This window comes from Aspergillus glaucus (assembly GCF_001890805.1).
Source record: "Aspergillus glaucus CBS 516.65 unplaced genomic scaffold ASPGLscaffold_4, whole genome shotgun sequence".
NCBI classification, from domain to species: Eukaryota; Fungi; Ascomycota; class Eurotiomycetes; order Eurotiales; family Aspergillaceae; genus Aspergillus; species Aspergillus glaucus.
In genome coordinates, this window is record NW_019170456.1 from 631510 (window position 1) to 646681 (window position 15172).

The 15172-nt window shown below is 48.8% G+C and overlaps 8 protein-coding genes across 8 annotated transcripts; 4 read left to right on the forward strand and 4 right to left on the reverse strand.

Moving 5' to 3' along the window:
* Positions 1-805: 805 nt before the first annotated feature.
* Positions 806-2425, forward strand: ASPGLDRAFT_165586 (putative sterol carrier protein). Its single transcript, XM_022542612.1, has 2 exons — positions 806-1397; positions 1449-2425. The coding sequence occupies exons 1-2, from the start codon at positions 904-906 to the stop codon at positions 2329-2331; spliced, it is 1377 nt and encodes a 458-aa protein (XP_022403820.1). The 5' UTR covers positions 806-903; the 3' UTR covers positions 2332-2425.
* Positions 2426-3513: 1088 nt separating this feature from the next.
* ASPGLDRAFT_55613 (uncharacterized protein) lies at positions 3514-4243 on the forward strand. The gene is made up of 2 exons (XM_022548148.1): positions 3514-3753; positions 3807-4243. Exons 1-2 carry the CDS (start codon positions 3640-3642, stop codon positions 4038-4040), a joined length of 348 nt encoding a protein of 115 aa, XP_022403821.1. The 5' UTR covers positions 3514-3639; the 3' UTR covers positions 4041-4243.
* Positions 4244-4520: 277 nt separating this feature from the next.
* ASPGLDRAFT_32855 (uncharacterized protein) lies at positions 4521-5192 on the reverse strand (the record flags this gene model as incomplete). The annotated part of the gene is made up of 4 exons (XM_022544232.1): positions 4521-4633; positions 4685-4793; positions 4853-5032; positions 5091-5192. 4 exons carry the CDS (start codon positions 5190-5192, stop codon positions 4521-4523), a joined length of 504 nt encoding a protein of 167 aa, XP_022403822.1.
* Positions 5062-7131, forward strand: ASPGLDRAFT_1131983 (RNA-binding protein). Its single transcript, XM_022539609.1, has 4 exons — positions 5062-5440; positions 5498-5565; positions 5626-6155; positions 6213-7131. Exons 1-4 carry the CDS (start codon positions 5407-5409, stop codon positions 6913-6915), a joined length of 1335 nt encoding a protein of 444 aa, XP_022403823.1. The 5' UTR covers positions 5062-5406; the 3' UTR covers positions 6916-7131.
* Positions 7132-7889: 758 nt separating this feature from the next.
* ASPGLDRAFT_64396 (guided entry of tail-anchored proteins factor 1) lies at positions 7890-8630 on the reverse strand (the record flags this gene model as incomplete). The annotated part of the gene is made up of 3 exons (XM_022548771.1): positions 7890-8218; positions 8286-8472; positions 8544-8630. 3 exons carry the CDS (start codon positions 8628-8630, stop codon positions 7890-7892), a joined length of 603 nt encoding a protein of 200 aa, XP_022403824.1.
* A 285-nt stretch (positions 8631-8915) lies between these two features.
* On the forward strand, positions 8916-9908 carry ASPGLDRAFT_120240 (uncharacterized protein; the record flags this gene model as incomplete). Its single annotated transcript, XM_022540125.1, has 1 exon — positions 8916-9908. One exon carries the CDS (start codon positions 8916-8918, stop codon positions 9906-9908), a length of 993 nt encoding a protein of 330 aa, XP_022403825.1.
* A 503-nt stretch (positions 9909-10411) lies between these two features.
* Positions 10412-10732, reverse strand: ASPGLDRAFT_32859 (4F5 domain protein; the record flags this gene model as incomplete). The annotated part of the gene is made up of 3 exons (XM_022544233.1): positions 10412-10443; positions 10510-10594; positions 10670-10732. The coding sequence occupies 3 exons, from the start codon at positions 10730-10732 to the stop codon at positions 10412-10414; spliced, it is 180 nt and encodes a 59-aa protein (XP_022403826.1).
* A 218-nt stretch (positions 10733-10950) lies between these two features.
* On the reverse strand, positions 10951-14701 carry ASPGLDRAFT_80025 (uncharacterized protein; the record flags this gene model as incomplete). The annotated part of the gene is made up of 8 exons (XM_022550049.1): positions 10951-13267; positions 13321-13450; positions 13503-13755; positions 13808-14095; positions 14177-14239; positions 14299-14524; positions 14576-14640; positions 14693-14701. 8 exons carry the CDS (start codon positions 14699-14701, stop codon positions 11080-11082), a joined length of 3222 nt encoding a protein of 1073 aa, XP_022403827.1. The 3' UTR covers positions 10951-11079.
* Positions 14702-15172: the final 471 nt, after the last annotated feature.

Below are 15172 nucleotides of genomic sequence, written 5' to 3' on the forward strand. Positions count from 1 at the left end.
CAGTGGCACTTGCGAAGCTTTTGTGATGACGAATTGATGTGTCTACGGATGGAGTGGTCTTGGTCTATTCCATATTACATGCGAAGGAGACGGTTTGAAATATGAGGATCCGGAAGTCTGCATCAGTGAAGGATAGCTACATCGACAGCGAAGGCTCACGGGGTAAAGCCTTAACCACTGACTGCATATACTTGGCGATTGGATAAGCTTCAGGGCCATCGTTGTCTTTGCTATCCAAAAAATATCCTACCAGGGAATGTCCTCTGAGCCAACGCAGCGTCCCAATGGAAGCCGAATATCGCATATTGACGGGGCATTGATTACATCCAATGACCTCAGAGGCAGACGACTTACAAGTATACGCATACCAGGGATACTCCGGGGTATAAGTGAAGTCCATCCAAGGATATCATCTGTTATGTCTTTCCAGTCTATGATAGAGATATGCTCGGGAATATGTTGTTGTGTTACCAGGTTAAACTTGACATTAGATAGTTATGTATTGGGGTAACTAGTTAGTATTTTCTGGATGACTACAAAGTAGTACTATTGATTGTCGCCAGGAATAAAGAAGCAACAGAATCAGAAGGCGTCGTACGGAGAACATATGTTTAATAGCCAATATCCTCGGGACCTCGGTTTTTCGGTCGCGGCCACGATGTCCCCGCAATCGGCTCCCCGTCTATTCTTCTCCGCAATATATCCCGCATTGAGCTGGAATAAAGTCGATTTAGGATCCTGATTGTGGATTTCTGTTGGTTGTTTCTCGTTTGAAGTATTGATTTTTTTTTTTTTTTTTTTTTTTAAAAAAAAAAAAAAAAAAAATACCAGATACCATTCCATACTCCGCATCGACACTTATCCATCCCTTATCCGATTCAATAAACAAGACATACCTACACCATGGGCAGAAAGGAAGCAGGGCCGGCCTACGTTCTAGGCGTTGGCATGACCAAGTTCATCAAGCCCCGTGGCAAGGTCGACTACCATGAGCTGGGCTTCGAAGCCGGTGTCAAGGCCATGCTGGACGCCCATATCAACTACGACGATGTCGACCAGGGCGTCGCTTGCTATGTCTACGGCGACAGTACCTGCGGCCAACGGGTCTTCTATCAGTTCGGATTGACCTCAATCCCCATCTACAATGTCAACAACAATTGCTCGACGGGATCCACCGGTTTGGCTATGGGTCGCACCCTGGTCTCCCATGGCGCCGCGGATTGTGTGCTTGTTGTTGGATTCGAGAAAATGAACCCGGGAAGTCTCCAGTCAATGTACCAGGACCGGGCGAACCCGACAGGTCTGCTTGGTAGAATGATGGCAGAGACGAGAGGGATCAGCAACGCTCCCGGTGCGGCTCAGATGTTTGGTAATGCGGGTCGTGAATATATGGAGAAGTATGTTCATTCCCTCATGGATTACGATTGAATACTAACAGATATGCGAAGATACGGAGCCAAGTTGGAAGACTTTGCAGAAATCGCCCGGGTGAACCATGAACACTCCAAGCGCAACCCCTACTCGCAATTCCAGACGGAGTACAGCCTTGAGCAAGTCGTCAAGTCTCCCATGATCCACGAACCCCTGACCAAGTTGCAATGCTGCCCGACCTCGGACGGAGGTGCTGCTGCTGTCGTCGTTTCTCAGGCTTTCCTTGACGCTCGTCCACATCTCAAGGACCAGGCAGTCTTGATCGCTGGCCAGCAGCTGGCAACCGACACTCCCTCGCTCTACAATCGCAGCTCAATTGACCTGATGGGTTTCAGTATGGCCCGCAACGCCTGCCGAGCGGCTATCGCAGAGGCTGGTGTCAATGTGAAGGACATCAAGGTGTGCGAACTGCACGACTGCTTCTCCGCCAACGAGATGATCACCATTGATGCTCTCGAGTTATGCGAGCCCGGCAAGGCGCACGAGATGGTCAGCAAGGGTGACATCACCTACAACGGCAAGATGGTCATCAACCCATCGGGCGGGCTCATCTCCAAGGGCCACCCGCTCGGTGCGACCGGTCTGGCGCAGTGTGCAGAATTGGTCTGGCACCTGCGTGGCTGGGCCAACAACCGGTTGATCTCTGGCACGGACGCGGCTTTGCAGCACAACCTGGGATTGGGTGGTGCCGTGGTTGTGACGGTCTACAAGCGCGCTGACGGCAAGATTGCCGCCCCTGTATCGAGCACTGAAATCGGTAAGATTAATGGATTAGGATACAACCCGGCTGTTGAGGCCAAAGGCTTCACTGCTGAACAGGCCAAGTCGGTTCTGAGCAAGAAGCACGGCGACCAGTGGGCCTTGGCCGATACTCAGGACAAAGTTCTCGCTCGTTTTTAAGCGTTTAGTTATATCCATATTTGACGATGCTTTGGCGTCCCCTTAAAGTAGTCTGCAATTAGTTAATACTACACTCATTCATGAATTCACAGACAACCACTCCCCCGTACTAACACTACCCGATTGGGAACGGCTCGGCCTCATAATATCCCGGAGCCCCACCGCATTCCACCGCCATAAATTTTTTTGCATCGCATTTTTCTCCCTCTTTTCCTTTTCTTCTTCTCTCTCATACATATCCCAGGTCTCCAACATACCCTTGTTGATGGTGTAAACGCACCACTCCGTCCACAAATTATAGTCCGAGACCGAGAAAGAAGCTATGCTTAATTACAATCCCGTCACCAGACTGGATTGGTGCACAGGTTCGCTTTGAGCATACATCTTTTGCACGCAGAATCCGAGATATCTATCTGTATTTGAATGATGGAATGGATCGATGGATCATTGAATGAGTCCCTGGAGATCTTGTCCAGGAAGAAAATGAGCTTCCGTGGCTTGACTCCGCGTACTCGTCAATTGCTCGCCTTGTTTTCTCGACTCACTAACCCACAGGTAAACAGTATCATAGTACAGGCACTTTCGAAGTCTTGTCTGTCATATCCCCATGATATTCGAGGTCAAATTTGTGCCCAAAATAAGTTCCAACAAGGACCAATGTCCTTCGTTAAATCTCCCTTGTGTTGCGTCCGCTTCTCTTGTATGGAACGAAACGTGTCAATGAAGGGAGAGACATTCCAGTTCGTAGAGCTGTATTCTGTGGAATTTACAACGCTTAACGTTGCATAGACATACGCATTGCTTGACAAATGAGCCAGTACTGTTTTTGTATGCGTACCTCTACCCTTGCTGTCGGCCGTCGATCAAGGGCGGGAATGTGTGCACGATGCTACTGTGCCTGTATCAAGCTTGGGCCAGAGACTAGACTTGCTGTCGAGTCCGAGACAAGCTTTTCAAACTGCAAAGGGAGACCATCCGATTGGATTCCCTTGCACGAGTCGTGAATCGTGATAAAAGCACGTACCTCATTCCCATGAAGGCAAACATGCATACCTACTCTGAGGATCCCCTTGTCTATGCATACACACGCAAGCCAAATGAGAATAACATCCCTTTGCTCGACAATATAAAAATATGGAAATGATACTTCATCGCACGTAGTCCATTGCTCTCTCGTTCTTTGCGCTGTCTCAGTCTATCATTCATTAAAGCTCATCCAAACCACTCCTTATCCATTTGGCTATACGCCTGTCCACTCTTTGAGTATACTTAACATTCGCTTCTAAACAAGACCGAAAACAATCCAAAATGGCCCGTCTCAGCCTCTCCATGTTGGCCCTGTGCCTCTTCCTGGCCGTCTTCGCCACTGCCCTCCCTACTGCCCAGAACAACCGTCCTGATCCCAACGCCTGGGCCTTCCACGTACGTCTACACCCCCCTCTCACACCTTATACACCTCAACTAACAAACACTAGATGGCCGAAGAAATGGCCGACTCCGCGGCGCCCACGCCCTCGAACGCTCGCGTGCATGCTCCTGCTTCTTCCTCGGCCACCCCTAGCAAGGCGTCGGCATCGGCGTCGGCCACTCCCTCTTCCTCTGCTACCCCTGCTCCCCCGCAGGAGACTATTAGTGGTGGAAAGAGCAAGAGCGCTTTTGATTCCATTCCGCTCCTTGGTCCTCTGCTTGGGTCTCTCTTGGGTTCTTAAATGGGTGAGCTGAACGCCGTGTGATGTGAGTGGAGGGGATGGTCCTTGGGTATGTGTTGTGGGTGAGGGTTCATGGATGGATAGATAGTTGAAGCTGGGAATGCATTGCAATATAAGTAATTAATATTAGTGGGATTTCCTGCAGTAGCTGCATACAGTATAGTTGAAGCCGAACGCTCAAATCAAGGCTACCTGTATAAATTAAAAAAAAAAAAAAAAAAAAAAAAAGAGTATTTGTCAACCCATGTAAGTCCGATATCGTATGCTTTCGATGCTTCTTCAGCAATCTGCCACCCCGCTTGGTTCTCAATGGGCGGGTGCATATCCGTCTGGCGGCCCTTTAAACTCTGACGGTATATCGATGTAGCCGAATTTATGAAATGCGTAGCCCGGTGTGGAGTTCCTCGTCACACTCCATGCGACTTTGAGCAAGCCTCTTGAGGATTAGGTCGTTCATTCCATAGAGCTAGTGACATCAAATCACGAGTTTGCGTTCCTGCTCGCGTTCGCTTTTTGCTGTCCTTCGTAGAGTCCGGTGTAGTACCCGGCATAATACCAGGACATCATCAGATTCTTAAGCCCTTCATCTTGAACTGGCATATGTTAGCACATCAGTTATATCTCCATGCAGAAAGGATCCTTACCTGATGATAGCACTGGATGAGGCATCGGGGATGCGGCAGCAGGACCTGTCCCAGCTCCAGCCTCAGCAATAGGGTTTGCTTCAGGAGGTTGATACGATTCTGTAGTTTCCTGTTCAAAGTCAGCATAACCCTTCAGAAATATATGCAACAAGAAAAAGACGTCCATACCTCAGATACATCTTGTCCAGCCTCAGGAACAACCTCCGGAGCCTCAACATCATCAGTCTCCATCTGCTGTTCCTGCTGTTCTTCTTCAGCCGGACCAATTCCCCCCCCAGATTCCTCCACCGCAGCCTGCCTCAACACATCCTCAACATTCTCCCCCTTAGCATGGATGCTATGATAGAGCTGTTCTCTCGTCAGATAAAGATCACGTGCTCGATATCGCGGATCAAAAGTTACTCACCTTGTACTCCTCGACGGCTTCGTCCCAGGTCCGGACGAGCGCAGAATCATCCCATATTTCCTCTTGCGTTAGCGGTTTCGTCGCATTTTTCTTTTTCCCCATGGCTCTGAATTTGTCGTTGTTATTGAAATCTATGGAGTATCTTTGGTAGAGCGGAGGCGGAGCTAAGACAGGAGCTCACCGCTTAGCGCTGTTTCGTCGGGGCAGAAAAGAAAAAAAAAGGGCAAAAAAAGAAGAAAAAAAAAAGTCCGCATCTGCTACTTTCCACGAACGAACCAGCTTGCAATTTACGCTGAATACGTAAAAAGCAAGAAAAATGGCACCGGACAAGAAAGTCACCAAGAGAAAGGGTAAAATAATCCCCATTCCCTTTGTCCCGGTGAAAAATCTAATGCTGACCTGAACAGCTGCGGCCGCCGGCGCCAGCGACTCTCCCGCGAAAAAGACCAAGAAAGTCGAGCCTCAACCCAGCGAAGCACCCAAAGCTGCCCCCAAGTCCGCTCTGAAGAACAAGAAGAATGCTCCCGCGGCCAAGGAGACCAAGTCTGATGCTGCGCCTAAGACCAATGGCGAGAAGGAGCAGCAGCAGCCGAAGAGACAGATCAAGCCTCGCAAGCGCGCCGCTGATTTCCTGAGTAGCGATGAGGAGGATGAGCCTGAGGTGAAGGAAGCTGAGCCGGAGAAGAAGAAGCCTACCAACAAGAAGACTAAGAAGGAGGAGAAAGAGGATGCTCCTGCTAAGAAGGAAGCTCCCAAGGCTGAGAAGGCTAGCACAAAATCCAAGGCTAAGAAACAGCCTACTCCTGAGGAATCTGAGGAGGAAGAGGCCAATGCTCCTGCTTCTGAGGGTAGTGATGATGAGGGCGAGGATGACCAGACGACTGCTCTTATCCGTGGTTTCGAGAGTAGCGGCGACGAAGACGCATCTGATGATGAAGGATTCGATCCCAAACAGCCCGTCCCTAACATCCCCGACTCGAAGAAGGCGAAGCGCAAGATCTTGAAGAAGCAGAAGAAGGCTGCCGAGGAAGGTGAAAACCAGGCTCCCGGTACCGTTTATATTGGGTGAGTTGCTTTCAATTGAGCCTATTATCGTCCATCATCTAACATATTTTTCTACAGACGCATTCCCCACGGTTTCTACGAGTACCAGATGCGCGCCTACTTCTCGCAATTCGGCGAGATCACCCGTCTGCGTCTCTCCCGCAACCGTATCACCGGTCGCTCTAAGCACTACGCTTTCGTTGAATTCGCCTCGTCCGCCGTCGCCAGAATCGCCGCAGAGACCATGGATAACTACCTAATGTTCGGCCACATCCTGAAGTGCAAATACATCCCCTCCGAACAGCTGCACCCCGACATCTGGAAGGGCGCCAACCGCCGCTTCAAGAGGACCCCGTGGAACAAGATCGAGAAGAAGCGTTTGGACAAGGGCAAGACTCGTGAGCAGTGGACGGACCGCATCGAGAAGGAGCAGAATAAACGTCTCGCCAAGGCTGAGAAACTCAAGGCTGTCGGATACGAGGTCGAGCTCCCTGAGCTGATGGATGTGGACGAGGTTCCGGTTCAGGAGGAGCCCAAGGCGATTGAGGACTCGAAGCCTGCTGAGGAGCCCGTGAAAGCCATTGAGGAACCTGTGAAGGCCATTGAGGAACCCAAGGAGACCGAGTCCAAGAAGGAGAATGATACCCAGAAGAAGTCCAAGAAGGAGGATCCCAAGAAGGCTGAGGAAGTGAAGGAGTCGAAGAAGGCCGAACCTGCTGCCGCTAAGACCGGAGCGAAGGCGAAGAAGGCCGACAAGAAGAAGACCAAGGCCAAGGCGTAAAATTCTGCTGTATATTCTGTAATTATGGCATAGGGTATCAAAAGGAGCAATTGTATTCATCTTAATGCTTAGACTGGTAGTCCTGTACCTCTGTGCTCTGATATTGCTCCTACAAGCATTGGGTAATATGATTGGCCGTTTCCTAAACAGATCACGTGGCTAAAAATCCCAAAAAAGCTAGCGTGCTCCACCCGACCTTAGCCGAATAAAAAAGGCCCGAAACTTTTTTCTCTTCTCTTTTCCTTCCTCTTTCCTCCTCAACTCCTCGCTCAAAGAATCGCATTCAAAGCTTACACACAAGATATCTCTCGATATCTTTTTCCTTTTCGGAAAACCAGCTTTGGGAGAAAGTCCCCGGACACCCTGACCATTTCTTCGGAGATGGACCAGGCAATGCGGAAACGCGCCGCCATAGAAGCAATTCGATAGCGGCTTATACGCCCTATTCCCTCCCAATGCCTCAGTCTATGCCCGACACCGTCAGGTGGTAACAATGGTGGTATAGCTGGGTATTGGAGAGGGGTTTATTGGGTTGCCTTTCGTCGTGGCTGGATAGTTATGCGATTGCTCTTCTCATTCTCTGGGGGAGTAACTCAATGGGGCTCATTCTTGAGGCGAGGAGTTCACCTTTCTTTTTTCTTTTCGAGTCTGTAGCTTATGGCAAAGCGGTGGCTGGTTGGGACGTCCTCTGGATGATTTCCGTCGGTCACAGAAGCCCTGTCGAAGGGGTCGGACTCTCTTTTCTTCAGTGCTTGCTTTTTCTTACGTTCGCGTGATGATATACCAATCATAGAGTCAAGCCCTGAGACTCCTGCTACGGCACGGGGTTGTTGATTATAAACGATTGTTTTCATATCTGATGAACATCAAAGATGAGTCTGTTATTATTCAAAATAAATAGCCCAATATAATAAAACACCTATACAAAAACTTAGATCCTTTTTCATATAGCGTAACGCGTAACCAGCGTCAAATCATTGCGTCTTCGCCTCCACAGGCACAGCACGTCTCTGCTGTATCCGGCTCCCGACCCACAGCAGAACAGTCGAGATAATCTCAGCCAGCACCCTCACAGCAACCCCACACACAGAGCTCCAAACCTGCACACTAACCGATCCCATAGGAGCCTTGGGGAACGACAAACCCCATTCAACGTAATACGGGAACCAACCGGGCGGGAGAACGAAGACGGGCGTAGAATTGTACCGGAACTGGAGGAAGAGCTTGAGGCCACTCGTGCTGATCCAGCGGGCGATTTTGATGGCCCAGTCGAAGGAGGATTTCTGCGAGCTAAGTGCTTTGTCTGTGGTCGTTAGCTTCTGTTCTCTGTTTTCCCTCTCTTCTTCGCTTGTATTGCAGGAAAAACGTACTCGCAGACTCATACTCCTCGTAGGTCTTATCATGTCGACGGCGCAGCTTGGCCCATTTCGAAAACTCATCCTGGGAGCTGGTGTTGTTCATGTCTCGTTTCAACTCAAGGGCTTCGCGTTTTAGCCGGGCTGCCTCGCGACCTTGTCCCGATGTCGAGGTTGGTAGCTTCAAATAGAGAATCCATAGCTGTTTTCATGACAAGGTGTTAGCCATGCTGTTCGTCCGGAGGTTGGTCTGGGGAGAGTGCGGAGACATACCAGGTTGTCAATTGTCGTCGCGCCAACAGTGTTAATCAGATGGATCGCGACATGGATCAGGAAGAAAGTCAGGACGAGGGATAGCATGATGGCTGCGATGGTCGTGGTTTCGCGGCCGTGACGGGCGTCGATTGCGAATGAAGCAGGTTCCGTCCGGAGTAAGGCAGTATATTAAAAACGAAGGAATAACAGGAGCAAGAGAATGAAATATCACCGACGAGATAAATCGACGAACTCGCCTGCGTGGAAAAACAGAGCAGAAAGATAGATAGATAGCTGCCTGTAAATTAATGACGTTGCAAAACTTGTGTTTGTCCTCCGCTCGGGAAGATCGAACCTCCGAGAAGTCCTCCACCAAAACCTACAGTCAATATGTCTCTACCACTCTCAATTCCCGAGCAAGCTTATGCAGAACTTGCTAAGATCTTCACAACAAGGCATGAGCACAATCAAACCCTTGAGATCGAAATCCTTCCTCCGGGCTTCGGTACCCTGCTTCACGATGGATGCTCCGTAGGCATCACCAAGAAAGTCCTGGTGGGGGCTTTTGTGGCTGCCAGGCGGGTTTTCTTTGAGAAACAAAGCTCTACAAAAACAGAGGAGTTATATGAGGATGAGGATGTTTTGCGGGCTTCAGAAATCATCATACTCTTCGCCGCGGAGCACGCCACGGCTTGTAACTGGCGAAAACGACGGCTGGTTAAGATGCTCGAGGCACGGAATGATGACACCCTGGAGACACTGGATACAGAACTCACATTGACGGCTTCATATCTTTGCTCTCCGCTACATCGACATACCAAGTCTCCGACTTTATGGCAGCATCGGTTATGGGTACTGCGCCGGACACTCGGTATCCGGGAACTGGGAGAAACACCAAAAGCAACCCAATCGCTACTACAATCCGAATTATCCATCGTCCTACGCTCCGGAGAACTGCATCCCCGCAATTACTACGCCTTTAGCTACATGCGCCAATTGCACACCCTTCTTTCGAAAACGGGACCCGAAGCGGAGGATATAACGATAGCACTCCTCGAACGAACCATGTCTTGGTGCCAGGCAAATACACGGGATATATCGGGGTGGATGTTTGCGCTGTATCTCCTCGAGGCTATACCCGATCGTTGGGACGTGCAGGCGCGTGTCGTGGATACGGTGGTTCGGTTTGCGCTGGATATCGGGTGGACCGGTGAGAGTCTCTGGACGTTTGTTGATTTGGCGATAAGGAAGATGGGAGTCGTAGATGCGGTTCGGGGTCTATTGGAGACTTCTGCGGGAGAACATGACGGTACAGCTCTGCCTGGAAAGTCATGGAAGACATGGTTGGGCATGGCAGAGACATACTGGGCCGCTGCTACCTAGTTCATCTGCATTTGCATTCCTCACCTTCGAGATACCCTCTACAGCTCTACTGTTTAAATATAAGTCTATTTCAGTATCAACAGGGGTATAGCCGTATGCCGTATCTTCGTGGAGAAGTCCTGTACCCAGGATTAAGGATACGAAAGAACGCAGAAAACGCCAGCTAATTTGCGTATGCAAACGTTGAAACGCCTCGCTAGTAAGAATGACTGGGTGAACAAAAATGGACATGAACAAGATCCCCCGATCCATGATATCCCGGCCGCGTTTTGTACATGATCCCAAGTCTTTCCTCGTATGCAATTGTCCCAGACTTCACCCGACGCAGTATTAACAAAGCTCGACCAATGTTTCCACAGGGTGCAACTGATAAGGTCATTGAATGAGTGGCACATATAGAGCGAAAAGACAAAGACAGTCAACGAAGCAATCAGGTATCCGATCGGCGCGTTCCAGATATCCGGGTCGAAAGGATGTCACACAGGTAGGGTATTCGGAGTTTCTTATTTCTGACCAGCAGCCTTGCGCTCGTCGGCTAATCAGTGAAACAAAGACGTTAGCCAATGCCTCGTGGTGACAGTGATGTAGCAGGGGTACAAACCGAGTCTTTGCTTTTCGCGCATTTTCGCAGCCACGTCCTCTTTTGTGCGTTGCTGTTCGGATCCAGTCATGGTGTTCTTGCCTTTCTATAAGAGCAGAGAAACAATTGTCAGTCGCCTTGAAGAAATTTTTGCAGGGGCGAAAAAGGGACTGAATCGTACCATTCCAGCCATCTTTTTCTGGCTCTTTTTGCGATCGTTTTCTCTCTGGTTTCCTCGGGCCATTTTGTAGTATCTCGATGATCACTGGTCGATAACGAAATGTGTATATAGCACAATGTACAGGGTTCTTTGTCCAACAACAATGAGAGGCGAGCAAGGAAGCAGGGATGCGATGCACAGCGCTTACCAGGGGAATCGGAATTTAACTAGTGCCGATCCGGCTTTTTCTTTCGGGTCTACAAGTCCGTTCCTTCACTTTGTCAATTCAGTACCTGAGGAATCTACAGTACCGTGACCATAGATTTGGGACAGAGAGATCTTGGTAGATGGTGAGGTCAGTATTGGGTCAGGATAAGGTGATGATATCGAAGTGTCTAAAACATATATACAATACGGCTAACAAATACATTTCATCGCATCTCAGCAGCGTCAAGGAGCATCTCTATCGCTTCGTCTGCTCCACACCAGTCACATAGCATCTTAAAGGGCATCAAAGTATCGTCGTGATAAGGTCCCAAGCTCTTTTCTCTCCAGTTAACCACCTTGATCATCAACTGGATTGCTTCCGCATCCCTACTCTGGCGCTTTCGAGTAATAGCGGTGTCATGCATACATTCGATGGTGAACGGATGATCTAACCCAAGTCTGCGAATGCTGTCCCTCGTGACCTCGTCCCCCAATGCATCGGACTGCTCAACAAAGCCTTGCTGGAGGTAAATATCGACAAGCTTTTGCTTTTCGAGCAGTGTTTCATAATGACTCGGTCCCAGCAGCTCGATGTGATCCTTGGTCACATTGCGTGCCAATTCTTCGGCTTTCTTCCATTCTTCCATGCTTTGGTAAATACTCACCAAGTTGCCTTTGGTAATCAGTGTTGCCGGGTGTTTTGGGCCCAGTTGTCTTCCCTGCGCCTCCAAAGTTTGAAGAGTCAATTGCTCTGCTTTTTGCAGTTCATTCTGGTCGGTATAGATGACCGCAAGAGTACTTGCGACATCCAGGGTATCCTCATGGTCTACACCAAGATTCTTTTTCCTCCAGTCCCAAGCGTGATGCATGAACTTCTCCGCCTGCTCAAATTTGTCCATGCGACGGCATATTATCCCCAAATTAGCCATGGTAGTTATTGTATATTTGTGGTCTGCGCCAAGTATCGATTGTCTGGTCTTCAGCACGTCCATCACCATGGTCTCTGCCTCTTCATGCCGTCCTTGTTTACTGTACAGCTTTGCCAGGCACGATTTGATTGTGAGCGTGAGGTCATGCGTTGGCCCCAACGTTCTTTCTCGGACTTCGAGAACATGTTGGTCTAACCTCGCTGCTTCGGACCATCTCGCTTGTTGTTCGTACGTTGCTGCGAGACTCTCGAAACTTTCTAGGGTTTCGGGGTGTTCCATTCCGAATTCTTTAACGTTTTCCTCGACGATCAGTAGATCTAGTTTTTCCGCTTCGTCGTAGTATCCTTGTGTCCACAGGTAGAATGCTATTCCTTCTTGGAGGTATAGTCGTCGTCTCAGTAGTTTGCCGTGTAATTCGGGGATGAATTTGAGGACCGAGAAAGCATGGGTGAAATGAGCCTTACAGATGGCTAAATGCTCAAATTTCGCGTTTGGAAATAGTTCTGCAAGAACGTCCATGGCCTGAATTGCTTGATCCTCGAACTTATCTTCGATAATCAGCCACTTTCGCAGAACTAACTGGACCAACCGATGAAGGGAGAAATTTCCCCGTTCATTTGCAGTGATAAGTGAGAACGCTTTCAGCGTCCCCAGAGCTTTGGTGAAATCCAATGGACGCTTAACTTTTGCTTGTATAAGACTCTTTGGAATGTCGTGTTGATCGATAAAAGCGACTAGAGATAGGATATCTATAGCCTTCGGGTCCTTCTTCTTGATCTGGTTGATCGATATGATCAACGTGGTTGTAACAGCATTCGGGACTTGACTATCCCTGCCTAGGGTCTCGAAGGGCTCCGATAGTAAGTCCATTTGTGTCTCGTCGCTGTCCTTGTAGAGCTCAATGTACTCGCTTATGGTGAGGACATTCTCCTGCATGAATGCAGTAGCTTGCGCAAGTGCCAACGGTAAGTGACCAAGTAAATCTGAGATCTCATATATCTCTTCATCGGTGGGTATATCGTCCAACAGGGCTGACCTGATGAGGCGGCTCGACTCGTCCTCCGTCATAGTATTAACTTCGACGAGCTCCGGGGAGAGATTTCTGGTGAACTTGACTCCCGCAGCCCGATTTCTTGTTGTGATTAGAATCGAACCATGAGGACTTTCAGGCAGGTATTGAAGTATCGACTGATCTGCCCCTGTCTTTTCTCGTGAGAGTTCGGCTTTCGATGCGAAGAGGGAAGCCTCGTCGGCGTTATCAATGATCAACAACCATTCTTTATGTTCCTTTTCAAGCCAATATTTGAACAGGGCCATTTTGTCGCAGTTTTCTTCGTTTCGACCTGGAATATTGCATTCATCGATGATGTTGTGGTATCCTTCTCGGAATCGTTCAATGCTGTTTGCATGGATCCAGAAAACAGATACATGGGGTAGTTCGGTGTGCATTTGATACGCAATCTCGATAGCGACTTGCGATTTACTAGGTATACCATTAGCTGCTAATCTTCTGAGACTCGTGATAGATAGACGTACCCGACACCACCAAGACCGAAAAGAGCCACTCGCGAGTGTGATTCCCCGATTGGGAGTATTCGGTCTTTAAGCTTTTCAATAATAGGCCCGCGGTTGACAAAGACCTCATTGCGCATGTATGGTACCATGACTGTCATTCAACTGTTAGCAGGTCCTTGACATCTTTTCTTGCTTGAACTTACAGAAGCTTGGTTCACGTTCTTCAACCAAGCCATCCATCAAAGTACTGCTCAAACTGTTGAAACTTTCAACTATGGACTGCTCTTCGAAATCCATCCTCGTTTTGACAAGGTCGACCAGAAATGCTGAGACGTGTCGGTAATTCTCGTCGTCTTCGCTCGCGAATCTACAGATTTCCTCGTGGTTGGCGTTCAAGGCTATCTTTTTCTCCCTTGTATCAGGTAGACCAAGGACCGCGGAGCTTTTTTCGACAATCTGTATCTGGGTGAGTGTCCGTAGCAGCTGTATAATGGATAAGTTCACTTACCAGATTGAAACTCTTCAGCGGTAAAGTCTCATAAAAGTTCAGGTACTGGTACTGCTCTTGTATTTGTTGAAAATTGGACGAAAGTTCGGTGGCGTATAGGTCATCCTTCTTCAGTGCATTCATAAACGTATTGTTTGGGGTATTTAAAACGGCTCTTGCAACTTTAGCAAACACATCCCCGATACGCGCCAAAGGGCTTCCTCGATGCGGCGTTCCAAAGAAGACAACGCCAAAGGTGGCTTTGAAGATTGAGGAATATACGTCACCAAGTTTGGCTTGTACGAGGGCCTGTATAGAATATAATCAGTACGCAGTCAAAGAGAAAACAGCTGGCTCAGCCAATCCTTTGTCCGGAACAACAATGCCTACCTCTTTGACAACAATCCCGCCCAGACTATGAGCAATAAACAAAATTGGACGAGTTTCACAGCCCTATTTTACATGTCAGCTCCCGTCTTCCCCATGTATTGCACGAGATAGCAAGCCAATACCTTTCTTTCCAGCCATAACCTGCTGAGTAGATTCTGCGCCTGGTCCCGTATCCCCGCAGCCGAAGATTGGATAGCGACATTGGAGTTATATCCATAAAGGAAAATCCTAGCCTGCGGCAATTTCTTCGGAAGGAAATCTCTCAGCCACAGTTTGCCTCCTGACTCCCAGGTTCGTTCCGCGTGGTTCTCTTTATTTTTCGGGTTGAGGCCGTGAATGGCCACAATGCTGGATTCTAAATCAGCCTGTTGGTGCGACCCGGGGATCCGGATCTCTTACTCGATGTTCGGTTTTTCGCCAGGGACAAGGGTGCGTAGGAATGTTTTGAGTCCATAATTGTCGATCTGGCAAACATGAGTTGGGATTATGGCATCAAATGTCAATTGGAACACTTACCATGGTCATACTAAACCGTTACTATGGGTATACGAGAACAAGGCCTCATGGCCTTGTGCTACCAGGGATAGCGCCATTATTAAGGTCATGCTTCCTCTTTCTCGTACTTCTGCGCAATCGCATCTAATGGTAGAGATGCATTGAGCCACTGCAATACGCCATTCTGGGCGGTTCGAACGCATGGCTGATTGAGCGCTTAAGCAATCCTTCCCCGAGCAGGAGATATGGCAACCAATAGATATGCTGCCCAACTGGAGAATGATATGCATCTGTCTGCACACAATGTTGGGTTAGGCGCTGAGGCTGCAGAGAACGGCCATTGGGCCATTTGGTGCTCTGTGCTCCGTATTCCCTAGCCGAACGGCGCTTTCTGTTACATTTTGTCGGTCGCTAATTATATTTCAAGATTTGCTTTACAAAAAGACATTGCATTCCATTTAGGGCACCCATGTTTAACTATGTCCAAGTTGAAGAGAGAGT

Coding starts and splice junctions, on each gene's coding strand:
- ASPGLDRAFT_55613 (XM_022548148.1), top strand. CDS start 3,640: ATGGCCCGTCTCAGCCTCTCCATGTTGGCCCTGTGCCTCTTCCTGGCC. Junction 3,754..3,806: donor CCAACGCCTGGGCCTTCCAC/GTACGTCTACAC, acceptor AACAAACACTAG/ATGGCCGAAGAAATGGCCGA.
- ASPGLDRAFT_165586 (XM_022542612.1), top strand. CDS start 904: ATGGGCAGAAAGGAAGCAGGGCCGGCCTACGTTCTAGGCGTTGGCATG. Junction 1,398..1,448: donor GGTCGTGAATATATGGAGAA/GTATGTTCATTC, acceptor AGATATGCGAAG/ATACGGAGCCAAGTTGGAAG.
- ASPGLDRAFT_1131983 (XM_022539609.1), top strand. CDS start 5,407: ATGGCACCGGACAAGAAAGTCACCAAGAGAAAGG. Junction 5,441..5,497: donor GAAAGTCACCAAGAGAAAGG/GTAAAATAATCC, acceptor TGACCTGAACAG/CTGCGGCCGCCGGCGCCAGC. Junction 6,156..6,212: donor CCCGGTACCGTTTATATTGG/GTGAGTTGCTTT, acceptor ATTTTTCTACAG/ACGCATTCCCCACGGTTTCT.